This window comes from Bos indicus, chromosome 20 (genome assembly GCF_029378745.1).
Source record: "Bos indicus isolate NIAB-ARS_2022 breed Sahiwal x Tharparkar chromosome 20, NIAB-ARS_B.indTharparkar_mat_pri_1.0, whole genome shotgun sequence".
Taxonomy (NCBI): Eukaryota; Metazoa; Chordata; class Mammalia; order Artiodactyla; family Bovidae; genus Bos; species Bos indicus.
This window is the reverse complement of record NC_091779.1, coordinates 2979440-2993173: the sequence shown is the minus strand read 5'-3', so window position 1 is coordinate 2993173 and position 13734 is coordinate 2979440. Positions and strand designations below refer to the sequence as shown.

The 13734-nt window shown below is 37.5% G+C and overlaps 1 protein-coding gene across 11 annotated transcripts in view; it reads right to left on the bottom strand.

Moving 5' to 3' along the window:
- The window catches only part of RANBP17 (RAN binding protein 17), a 382268-nt gene that overhangs the window by 67233 nt on the left and 301301 nt on the right, over nt 1-13734 (bottom strand). For all 11 annotated transcript variants that reach the window (XR_011562386.1, XM_070774506.1, XM_070774512.1 and 8 more), the window contains 2 exons: nt 11276-11364; nt 1564-1671 (listed from right to left, as the gene is read on the bottom strand). Coding sequence is in view for 10 of the 11 variants with exons in the window: in XM_070774506.1 (XP_070630607.1) it covers nt 1564-1671; nt 11276-11364 (197 nt within the window). In the remaining variant the exon portion in view is untranslated. The remainder of the gene's footprint in view (nt 1-1563; nt 1672-11275; nt 11365-13734) is intronic.

Sequence of the window (13734 nt, the reverse complement as noted above, 5' to 3'; positions counted from 1 at the left end):
AATTTTACTTCCCTAGTTTCTGACAGGTCGGGGGACAGTCTGAAAAGGCAAAGGACTGATATGCCATCCTGGCATAATATTTGCTTTTTAAACATCACTTTGACTTTAGTTGGCTCTAATATGCCTTGCTGCTCTGCTTTCAACAAATAACCATATATTTCTAAAAGAATCAGTAAAAATATGAAACACATCATAGCAAAGAAACACCAGGAAGCAAAGATACTTTGCTAAGGAACAGAATACATTGCTGGCTCTCTCTGTGTTTTCAAAATGCTTTAGAATTAAGTGCAGTTATAACTTATTAGAAGTGCTATTAGAAACATTTGATGGCTGACATACAATTCTGATTAAAGAAATGTATGTACACAATTCACATTAGGTTTCAGAGAAATATAAACAAGATAACATCTTCTGATATTATAGATTTTTGCCAAGTAGTTCTGAGAACAATTGTGCTAGATATGAATTATCCATCTATGGCAGATATAAAATATATAATGTAATTATTTTTTTCCTTTAGTATTAAGTGTTTTATCAGTAATGTACTATTAATTATCTTGCTGAAAAACAGTAATTTAATAAAAACTAAATTTCTAATATAAAATATATAGCTACCCTTCCTTTAGTCTTTAAGGTACCTAGAGAACAGTTTTTAAAAACCCTAACAGCTTTCAAAAGAATAATACTCACATTTATTTATTTGCCAGGTCTTTTTCCACCTCTGGTTTTAAAATTTTTAAATTATTGCTGTGAAACACTCAGCACCAGAGATTAGAGATGCAATCCATACTCCTTCCCTGTCTGGATAGCTCCCTTCCAACACGCAGTTTACAAAGAGGAACTGATGAAACAGGATCGCTACGTGACAGGTAATCTGGTGCTAAGCCATATTCATAATGACACATTTAAAGTGGTAAAACCAATTAGCTTATTACAGTGTTTCTCTTTTAGGTACACCTTTGTTAATATTTATATGAGGAGAACCTGAATCTCTGCTTCTCTGTGTAAATCATAGGCTTAACTAGGCTATTCCTGAGAAGTGTTGTAGGTGCTATTTAAATAAAAATTGTGAGTGCATAAATCAACCACATACATGCGTTTTAGCACAAAGGAAGAAGGATACCTTAAAAGTCAAAGCAGGGACAATCCCCAGGGCTTTTTGAGACAAACTGTATGTCCATGAATTGCCCTTGGTGCCTCATCCACAAAATAAAGCATCTCAACTCAGAGACCTCTCAGCTCCTTTTCTCCTCTACAGAAAGCAGTGAAACGGTTAAAACCACCTTTCCTCCATTTCATGCTTTTGAATCTTTTAAATAATGATGGCTGTGGCCTTCCAACTTTCTCCCCAGTTGCCAGAGTCCCCATATACACCTAATTCTTTCTCCCCAAAGGTTTCAACCTTGTATCTCTAATTCTATTGCCTTCACTGATCATCTTAAGTTTTGGTTCCTGGGTTCTTGCTAAGCCTTAAATACACACACACTAGGCAGGAAAGTCTGATCTCTGATGTGTGCTACCAAATAGTAGATTACTTTTCCACCTGCCTAACACACCTCTTACCTGTTTTGCATTAGTTCTGCCATAAGTTTTAAGATGGGAGTTGTACATGCTGGCTCTCCATACCACTGCTCAATAGCCCTCTGAAGAATAGGAAGATATGTTGGGTACCTGTTATGAAGCTTGTTAAAGAATTTAAGGGTCAAAAGAAATACTGTTCCTGAAAATTGGTGCCACTGAAAAAGAAAAAAAAAAAAAAGGAATCCGCATTTCTTTTATGTGTAGCATACTTACGAAGTACCATGTAAGCAACGTATGATATTTACAGCATATTATACTTAATATTGTAGGAAAGGAAAATAAATTTAGTTCATGAAGGTAAAAACATTTGAACTATTATCCGAGTTTCTTGCACATCAAATTACTGAAGAAAAAAATAGTGTTTATTATATAACTTTTATCAATAAAATACATAAAATTAGAAAGTGAAAGTGTTAGTAGCTCATTCATATACGACTTTTTGTGACCCCAAGGACTGTAGTCAGCCAGGCTCCTCTGTCCATGGAATTCTCCAGGCAACAATACTGGAGTGGGTTGTTAGTCCCTGCTCCAGGGATCTTCCCAACCCAGGGATGGAACCTGGGTCTCCCACATTGCAGGCAGATTCTTTACCACTGTGCCAGAAGGGCACTGTAAATAGTAAACCCCATGTATTTCTCTCTCGGCTTAGAAATTATCTACATACATTCTTTTCCTTTTAAAAAAACTGTTAACTTAATCAGCTGTTTAGTTTCACTGTAGCCCCAAGGAACATTCGGGATGATAGCTTGAAGAAAAGCTTTCAGTTCAGTTCAGTCACTCAGTCATGTCCAACTCTTTGCAATCCCATGGACTGCAGCACGCCAGGCCTCCCTGTCCATCAGCAACTCCTGGAGCCTACTCAAACTCATGTCCACTGAGTCGGTGATGCCGTCCAACCGTCTCATCCTCTGTCAGCCCCTTGTCCTCCCGCCTTCAATCTTTCCCAGCATCAGGGTCTTTTCAAATGAATCAGTTCTTTGCATCAGGTGGCCAAAGTATTGGCGTTCAGCTTCCGCATCAGTCCTTCCAATGAATATTCAGGACTGATCTCCTTTAGGATGGACTGGTTGGATCTCCCTGCAGTCCAAGGGACTCTCAAGAGTCTTCTCCAACACCACAGTTCAAAAGCATCAATTCTTTAGTGCTCAGCTTTCTTTATAGTCCAACTCTCACATTCATACATGACCACTGGGAAAACCATAGCTTTGACTAGACGTGCCTTTCTTGGTAAAGTAATGTCTCTGCTTTTTAATATGCTGTCTAGGTTGGTCATAATTTTTCTTTCAAGGAGCAAGCATCTTTTAATTTCATGGCTGCAGTCACCATCTGCAGTGATTTTGAAGATCAAAAAATAAAGTCTGTCACTGTTTTCATTATTTTCCCATCTATTTGCCATGACGTAATGCGACCAGATGCAGTGATCTTAAGTTTTCTGAATGTTGAGTTTTAAGTGAACTTTTTCACTCTCCTCTTTCACTTTCATCAAGAAGCTCTTTAGTTCTTCTTCGCTTTCTGCCGTAAGGGTGGTGTCATCTGCATATCTGAGGTTATTGATATTTCTCCTGGCAATCTTGATTCCAGCTTGTGCTTCATCCAGCCCAACATTTCTCATGGTGTGCTCTGCATTTAAGTTAAATAAGCAGGGTGACAATATACAGCTTTGATGTACTCCTTTCCCTCTTTGAAACCAGTCTGTTGTTCCATGACTAGTTCTAACTGTTGCTTCTTGACCTGCATACACATTTCTCAGGAGGCAGGTCAGGTGGTCTGATATTCCCATCTCTTTAAGAATTTTCCACAGTTTGTTGTTGGCATAGTCAATAAAGCAGAAGTAGATGTTTTTCCGGAGCTCTCTTGCTTTTTCGATGATCCAGTGGATGTTGGCAATTTGATCTCTGGTTCCTCTGCTTTTTCTAAATTCAGCTTGAACATTTAGAAGTTCATGGTTCACGTACTGTTGAAAGAAAAGCTTTGGGTAGCTTTAATCTACTCTAGGTCAGTTTGCTAAAAGTAGGCCCATGTACACTAAAGGAGAAATTGTCAAACATCCTCATCAATAATGAGTGCATGCCTTGCATGCCTCTGGTAAGTTCATGCCTGAGACCACCAGATTCTGGAAAACTCTGACTCAGCTCCACTGGTCCTTTACCCACAACTGGCCTCCTCTTCACCAAATGCACACAGAATATAAAATTAAGCCCTAAAACTTCAGCAGAAAAAACCCTTCATACGCTACTAGCTTCATTTTTCTTTTCCTATCCCTAACGCTGTCTCTTTCTGATGTTTTCTAATACACTTGTCTTTGTTTCAGATGAAAGTGCTGAACTGAATCACTTCATGTTGTTCCTTTCCTGTGTGTTACGGGTAGTGACCTCCATGGTGAGGAAGACCACGATTTTCTTCCCTGCTCTTGGAATAAATTTCAAGTTCCTTGGCATGGCAAACAAGGTCCTTATCTGGTCCCTGCCTACCTGTGGTCTCATCTCTTAGTGCTCCTGCCCTTATCTATGGTTCAGCCATTCTTAATTCTCAGCAAATCCACTGATGCGGACTATCCCTTGCCTCCATTCCTCTATATGATGTTTTTTCTGCCTAATACGTTCCAAACTGTATTTCAATATCTACCTCAAGTTTTACTTCCCCTGGGATGGTGAAATTTTCTTTTTTTTTGTCAAAGGGCATCAATCTCTTCCTCATCTAAGTTCACTCGAGCACTTTGACCACCACTCTTATAACAAACTGTATTACGGTTGACTGCTTGTATTACATGGAACAACAGACTGGTTCCAAATAGGAAAAGGAGTACGTCAAGGCTGTGTATTGTCACCCTGCTTATTTAACTTATATGCAGAGTACATCAAAAGGAACTCTGGGCTGGAAGAAGCACAAGCTGGGATCAAGATTGCCGGGAGAAATATCAAGAACTTCAGATACGCAGATGACACCACCCTTATGGCATAAAGTGAAGAGGAACTAAAAAGCCTCTTGATGAAAGTGAAAGTGGAGAGTGAAAAAGTTGGCTTAAAGCTCAACATTCAGAAAACGAAGATCATGGCATCTGGTCCCATCACTTCATGGGAAATAGATGGGGAAACAGTGGAAACAGTGTCAGACTTTATTTTTGGGGGCTCCAAAATCACTGCAGATGGTGACTGCAGCCATGAAATTAAAAGACACTTACTCCTTGGAAGGAAAGTTATGACCAACCTAGATAGCATATTGAAAAGCAGAGACATTAGGCTATGGTTTTTCCAGTGGTCATGTATGGATGTGAGAGTTGGACTATGAAGAAAGCTGAGTGCCGAAGAATTGATGCTTTTGAACTGTGGTGTTGGAGAAGACTCTTGAGAGTCCCTTGGACTTCAAGGAGATCCAACCAGTCCATTCTGAAGGAGATCAGCCCTGGGATTTCTTTGGAAGGAATGATGCTAAAGCTGAAATGCCAGTATTTTGGCCACCTCATGCGAAGAGTTGACTCATTGGAAAAGACTCTGAAGCTGGGAGGGATTAGGGGCAGGAGGAGAAGGGGACGACAGAGGATGAGATGGCTGGATGGCATCACTGACTTGATGGATTTGAGTCTGAGTGAACTCCGGGAGTTGGTGATGGACAGGGAGGCCTGGTGTGCTGCGATTCATGGGGTCGCAAAGAGTCGGACACGACTGAGTGACTGAACTGAACTGATTACCCATCTGTTCCATTAGACAGTGAATTTCTAAAGAGCAAAGACCTGTGTTTGCCCAGTATGTTCCTGCTGATTGCTGTCTGTCCGTCATATTTCATTAGAGATGTCAATTATTCCAAGAAGCCTCCATGACACCACCCTAACCCCTCCCACCTAAGAGTGTCTCCTGTACATGGCTCTGGTGCCCTAGTACCCTTTGTGCCAGTACTATCTCGGTGCTTCATCTCTCCTATCATACGGTTTTTGAGAGCAGTGCATAGGCAGTTATTGCACACATGTACCTGGCACAAAATGGATTTCAAAAAACATTTGTTGTGATAAATATGAGGTGTAGCGTACTTGATTAGACCTACCTATTCGATTCTTTTAAGCTGTGCATTTCACTTTGAAGCTTCAGGAAATACTTCACATAACATTCAATGAAAATAAGCCCTCAAATACCTTAAGAGTGTCATGCTCCCTAAAAATGCAAAAAGCAATACTTTTGACCCCCTAGATATACCATATTAAGGCTGTATTTGAATATATAGAAACAATTTACTTAAGTATTTATTGAAGGCCTGGTCTATAAATGTCTTATGACTGTTAGACTCTCTAGAGACATCAATGAACCAAACATTAGAACAATCCCTGCCCTCATGGAATTTATATTCTAGTAAGATAGAAAATTAAACATATATATGACACATTAAAAAGTACTACAAAGAAAATAAGGCAGAGATGGGAGATGATAAGTGTGTGTGTGTCCGAGATTTCAGTTGGATGAAAATGAAAAATACAAAATTAGTAAACTTGATTATTAACTCTATTTTGGCTACTGTCAGATAACTTAGTTTTATTTTTTCTATGGATTAGAAATCTGTTGCCTTTTTTTTTTTTTTTTTACAGATGGTAAATGCTATGTGCTGTGTACTGTGCTAGGGGCCAGGGATCCAGAGATAGTAATACATGGCTTTTATTCCTGTGAATCCACGCTTCAGTATGGGTGGTAAACACGAAATAGGAATGCTCTGAGTACCAAGATTCTGAAGCAGTGCTGGCGGAGTACAAATGAGAAAATGCTCCACCAAGAGTGCTGAGCACAAAGTCAGTGCTCATGAGTGGGAAGGACCTGGAGCCTCACCAGGAGACTGAAAAGGCCCAAATCTCAGAACCTAAGAATATCATAAGCACCAGAAGTCCCTTTGCAAAGCATTCTTAAGACATTAGGGTCATCATATTTTTCAGAGCACACTGTATTCACTATGGGATCAGGCCTGGGGATATGAGAGGATGTTCCCTTTTCTGTGTGGAATGAGAGTGGGGCCAATTCTAATATGCTTCTGACAGAGGTGACTGCCACAGAGAAAATGAGTGATTACTGGAAGGCGGAGTTGAGTTCTACCAAGCAGGGAGGTTAAAGGGCTTCAGAGTGAGGGTCCCAGACTCAGATTATAGGGTGAGAATCAGAACCCATTCGAGGAGATTAATTTTCCAGTGGCCTTGTGAGAACTACATATATATGGATAGGAGGAAGACAGTGGGGAGCCCTTTGGTAGAAGTGGCACTGATCTAATTGCTTTCACCTAGAAAGATCTGTTCAATGAATTCTGAAGGTCAACACCAGATAAATAAAAAATAAAAAAGATTAATGATTTGTTATTGCCTTACAAGACGTTAAACATGAAAAACTGAAAAGCATGAGGTTTGCTTATTGACGACACCCATCCATCCATCCATCCAACCATTCAATAGTTACTTACTATGTGCTGGACCCCAACAAAGTATAAATTAGTAAAAATGTAATTCTTTTTCTCTGAGCTTTCACAGTAGAGAAGGCATTCTAGTATACTAGAAGGCAACAAAAGAGCTTTTGTTAAAACTTTTAGGAGATAAGAGTGTGAGGAGGTGGTTCCAGAACAGAAATAGGCTGTCAGTTCAGAGCTTATTGTTAAAGTATTCCCTGAATGTGAACCATCTATATCTTTGTTCATGGAGGCAAGTGCTGCTGGGACGCCTTCTGGCAGATGCCTATCTATCTTTCAACAGCTAGCTCAACTTTTACCTCCCTGGGGAACCTACTTCTTGCCCCAAACACCAACCTCTTTTTCTTCAAAGTTCATATGGTCCTTGGCATGTGTCTTTGTTACAATACATTGATGGTTTATTAGTTATTTATTACAGCTATTTATTACACTAGATTATGAGCTTCTAATGAGCAATCCACTTTACTCATTCTTATAAAAAGCAAACATTTTATTAATTTCTCATGCTTAGCACAATGTACTAAAAAAATCCTGCGGAATAGCACATTCTCAGGATTACTTTCTTCCCTACTTCAGTTTGTGCAACACACTGCTGACTATTTTCTTCTTGAAATACAATTCTGTTAGTCAATCAAAACTATTAATTACTTTATACCATCTATGGAGTAAGTTTTTCAGTTCCTTAGCCTCATAGTCAAGGGTCCCAGACAACCTGTGTCCAACCATAAAATAAGCAGTATCTTTGACAAAACATCTTTTCCACTACTCTCCTTCCTAAGTCTGTACTTAGACCAACAAAAAACCTCTTGCTTCACAATTCCAATAGTCCAATCCTACTTATTTGCTAAGATTCAGAGAAATATCTTCACCTTTACAGAGCCTTTCCTGATGCCCCAGATAAATGCAATCACTTTTATATCTTTTTTATGGCACTTACCATCTTCTATATTTTATTACAGTCATTTAGATAGTTACCTAACTGATTCTATTAAACCGTAAGCTCATTTTGGGGTAGGATCTAAGAAAAATCCCTCATGAATTTTAGCATAGTTAGAGAAATGTGCTGGATAGGTGAGCAAATCGGATTCCTTTGTCTCATTCCATATTAGGGAAAGGAACTCGCAACAGTGGTGGGGTGTATTTACTTTGTGCCAGACACTGTACTGAGCCCATATATGCACATATATATATATATACACACGTTAGTTCACTCACTTCTTATAACATACCTGAGAAATAAATATTATTTGCCCTGTTTTATGGAGCAGAAAACTGTGATTCTGAGACATTAAGTAATTTACCCCAAACCCCACAGGTTGTTAAGTGGTAAAATCAGGACTGGAACTGTTCTAAGTTGTTTTCTGCCCCCCTTACAAATCTCATGGTCTTGACTTATCTTTGTATAATACGTTATGCATATTAATCAATAGCACTGATTGCATGATTGAAAACAGTGTAATCAAAGATCAGAATTATGACAATTAAAAGAATGAGTGTGAGGAAATCACATCATACACATTCCTTCATTTTTTTTTTTCAATTTCCTGCTGGATTTTTGACACTTCGGTCTGTGTATGATCTGGGAAAAGTTGAAACAAGGCGACTAAGTACACTGCAAGGTGAGATGCTTTTCACTGCTACGCTCTCACTACAGGGGTAAAGAAGCAGCAGCGACTCGTCTTCGGTCCTCTAGTAGTGGCACAGTCTACCAACATGGTTGCTGTGTAGTTCCAGGCGAGCTAGGCTTGGAAGGACACAGTGATAAGCAATGCAGTTTGTGTACCAGTTAATGCAGTCAGTGTTTATAGAAATGCTTTTAAATTAAACAGCTAACCACTAAAATACCATTTTATCAAATAATCACCATAAATAAAATGCATTTGACTCTAAGATGACATGTGCTCTTACAGGATGTTTCTTCTGCATGCTAAGGACTATTCAGAAAATTAAAGAACACACATTTTTTTTGTGGATAAAAGGCAAATAAACTTTCCCCAGCAGTAATGTGAGAACCATCACTGACGGTTTGACATATCAATATTTCAGGAAGAATAAATGACTTTCATATCTATGTTTTTTTAAAATCATATACTTACTCATTTTTATATTACTAGAATACTTTGGAAAGAATCTGTACTTTATCACCTGAAACTGCTTAAAGTATTTCAAAATATTTTAATAAAGCTCTTTGAATTATCAAATAATGTAACTTTTAAACAAATTTTACTATTATTATAAATATTTGCTCTTCATCCCTTGCCCAAAGGAAAACTATAAATCTTGCCTCAACTGAATGAACACCATTTATCATATTCATTTTGTTGTCAATACAATTATGAAAAGCCTTTGGCCTTTTCCCAAGGAAGCTGATTTGCTACTGAAACTCAATTATTATAAGCAAGGCCGGTACCAAGCCACCTCGTGTGGCAATCTAACATAACTTCCTGCATAACTGACACTTCGCCCTCCGCCCCTGACCCTAATAACACCGATGTCTCTGGGCAGAAGGAGTAGACAGTGGTTTCTAGTCCAAAACAAAACAGTAAGTCTCAAGGTTTTCGCGTTTGTTATTTTCTGCCATCTGCTGGACAAAAGTTTCATTTCTGATAGGTGCCCAAAAGAAGGAGCTAAGTGAGGAAATGAAAAGGGCTTAATTAAAAAGTTAAATTATAGTATGTTCTATAAATTTTAGGCAGTACCAATTATGACAGATATTTCTATTCTTTGATGGTTAAGGGGAACATTCTTATCTTAACGCTTGGTTAAGATTGTTGATGAGGAAAATGTGAAGCATTAATTGCTGGATATCCTAGAATTGTAGTTGGTTTCAAGACAATCATCAATTTTAAAGTGCCAAAATGAAGTTTTAGTAATTTTTTAAATAAATTAAGAGTTTTTGCTTTGTGAGCTTCTATTTGTGTTTAGAGAAATGGAAGAGTCATATGTAATACTTTCTATGTTAAAGTCTGCAGTCTGCACGTGTACTTTATACTGGTACAAAGACATATATGATTTCTCAGTGGAAGGAAATTCTTATCTCTAACCCTTCTATGGACACACAAATCTGATGAGGTAGGTTTTAACAGTAAGTAAAAATATAAGTCAGTATTCAAATTAATGTCAAACAATTTCTTTAACATGTGGAGATGTCCCTAAACTGTGCCCAGATCCTGTTATGTTTTTGCCATAAATGTGCCATCAGTTGAAGACTATCTTTAACAAGTTTCTTCTGCAATTTATGAGGGAGGTTTGATAAAAAGGGTTTGAAAAGAGCAACTGAGAAATAATGTAACTTAAAAAGGAAGTTGTTTAAGGTTACAGAATTTCTCTTATACACTGATGGTTTCCTGTACTGAACACAAAGGCATGATAACATTATGTTACTTATATAACTTGCATAAACTATCACTTTCTGTTAAGATCAAACAGGATTCATGTAATACTGTTAAAACAATATTAATAGTAACATCTATGATTACCTGTTATGTTCCAGACATTATATTAATACAAAGTGCACTGCCTATTTCTATGGTTACAATAAGCCATGATACTGGATGTCTCTTTTTTTAGATGAGGAAATTCAGAGAGGTGAAAAAAATTGCCAAAGTTTACACAGCAAATGGAGACCTAGGAATTCAAGCCAGGTCTGCCTAACACCAAATCCATGCTCTTTTTATTCATAATGATGAGGCATTTCTGTGGGGGGATTTCATTTCCTTAATTTTTTTGCTGTCTGTACTAAGCCTTGGCAGTGGTAAATTCAAATTTTATATCAAGTGAAAAATTCTAACCATTTATTTTCCCCTTTTCTTGTCCATTAATGTTTTCATGATGATGAAACACTATATAGCGTGATGAATTAATAAGCCTCAAAGAGAAAAAATGAAATCAGCTCTGCTATTAGAGATACAGTAAAAATCCAAGTCCCTCAGAAAATGCCAAATGGTAGGCTTCATTGATCTTGATTCAAAGATGTTAGCCCAAGAACCCTGCAACCCTCACATAAACAAATCATTTGGGGATGTGATTTTCAAGTTGTCAATATTTAATGGCACCAAAAAAGTGACCTCTCAGAGCTGGGTCTCCAAGTGCTGTGCTCAGTTGTCTGTGCTGCTGCCGCTGTGCTGTAATTTTTAGCTGATTACACATTAGTTCATTTAGCTTTGTTTCCTCTTCCCTACTGTGCCATACTATTAAACGAAAGCCAGGGGCCTGGCATCCCTCTGTGCACAGAGCTGGTATTGTCACAGTGTAATAAGGATACATCCAGTCAAACAGCATGGTGTAGCTGGTCTTTGTGTTCAGTGCAAAGGCAATCCCTCGAAGATCTCTTGCCAGCCCGATCAACATACGCTGTCAGTGGGAAAGAGACACAGTAATTGATTTTCACGTTAGCACAGAGCAGATGGAGTAATAATCAGGCAATAATGACCACATATCTGATTTTGATTCATTAGCTAAAATGTCTCGCTCAGATCTCTTTCTATAGAAAGCCATAGACTTTTTAAGCAAACAGACCATCAGATCTGCTGACCAACTCTGCTTCTTATAAATTGAGCTAAGTCATAATTCCAGTGGCATAGAAACATTTAGATTAACATATTTTTTCCTGAATAATGCCAAATTAGAAAAAAAAAGAGGACTGATAATTCCACAAAACAGAAATGTAAAGGATCCAGACATTATAAAAACAATTCTTAACCACAGTGGCTTGTAAGAAATCCGTCCCACTATGCAGTATGGAGTCTAACCTGAAAGCACACTGGCATTTAAAGATCCCTAAGGAATACTCTCAGTAACTTCGGACAACATAAAACTGGCCAGATGACCTACTGGTACTGTGACATACCCAGAATGGAACTCACATTCCCCAAGCAAGGAAAAGAGTTCTTCAATATCAGAAGACTTGCATTTAAACCCAGCTTTACTTCTTAACTGTAAGACTTTAAAGCAAGGCAATTTATCAGTCTCAGTTTTCTCATCTTTAAAAGGGGCTAATAATGTCTTTCTTACAGAAGTAGAGTCAGGAATAAATTTATATAAAAATGCCTAACAAGAGACTGATACATACATAAGTGTTCCATAAATATTTAGCTTTAGAGAAAACAAAACAAAAATTTGACTCTTAAACAAAAGAGATTTGATTTTACTCTGGACTCTTAATTAAGCTGTCATTAGGATGATGGTTGGGCAGAGAGAAAGAAAACCCATGAACAGATGCTAGAATGTCAGAACAAAGAGTACAAATAAACATAACTGCAAAACAAGGGGGTGTGATAACTGAGATATGTAACTGTGACTTCTGAAGATACTGTTTTCAGTGGAAATACTCTGCTAGAAAATGGTCTCTGAACTTTTTTTTAGTCAGATTTTCTTTTCCCTCATACTTTGGTAATAAATGAAAATCTCTACAGGAGGGCATTTAAATTAGCATTAAGGATCTGGAAGCCATTAAATCCTGACCATCATTTAATGGCTAAAAAATTTCAAAATCAGAAATAGTTTATCTGTCACAAAGATCTGTAATTTTTGATTCCCTGCCCTCCCATGCCCCATACCTAAAAGGTGACTCAATATAACTGGAAGTTTTTTTAATAGGAATATTCAGTTTCTATACTGCGTAACAGTTTATAGAATGATGGTAATCTGCATTTCTGAATCTGTAAACCCTGAATGTTTGTTTCTGCTTCTTTAAATAACTTATTCCTTTTCCTTTCATAAGCTTACCAGTACTTATTTTTCTATAATCGGCTAGTCTCTCTGTAGCTGTCTCATATGATTGCTACTTTAAAAACAAAACAAAACATACTTTGCCTCTTATGGAACCCATTTTCATCACCTGGAACCTTTCTTCTCTTTCTCAGCTTTCCATGTTTCTTGCAGCTTCCAGAACAAAATATGTCTTCTAAGAAGTCTTCTTTGAGCAACTCTATTCTAATTCTCTTTGCAGTCTTCCTATCAAAGTGGCCTTTTTGGGTTCTATTTTTATTACAGGTTACAGGCTACTCTTCAAATAATCTTAAGTTTTCACATATACATAAGGTACTCACCATTCAACTCTAAACTGGTCAATAGGAAAAATGAGTTTTAGTTTGTGTCTAGTGTAAAAGGCTCTAAAAATATTTTAGACTATCCTTATTACACAAAAAGGTTAATGTTTATTTTATCACAAATTTTTCTTGCTTAAAAGATCCAAGTTAATAAAAGGGCTCAAATCTATGAAATTATATCAATGTTTAATATTAGAAAACGTTACTACAAAGCAAAGAAAGCATATGACAATATAGTAACTATGTTTTCAATAGATTCAATTGAGCAGGAAAATGCAATGTTAATGTAAGAAACAGATTTATTATGCTCAATTTTTTATCTCAAAGCAGCAATAGTACTGAAATAATCTATACAGATGCTCAAACAACACTAAAGAAGTACTTTCTTGATAGTCAAAACATACCCAGTTTTGGTATGAGACAAGGAAAACTGTTAACTAGTTCAACCAGGCTACCAAACAATCTCAGAGAGCAAAGGGTGATCTGGCTGAAATTTAGGGGAGGAAGAGGCACGATTTACCATCTCATTTAAAACAGTGGATAGAGGTTTATTTCAAAAGTTACCTTTCTCCTATAGCTAGTCATACTTGACTAGTCTGAAAAATGAGAGGTCCTTATAAAGTGAGGCTGCTTTGGGGAGTGGGCAGGTCTGGGGTGCCTAATCCTCAGGATC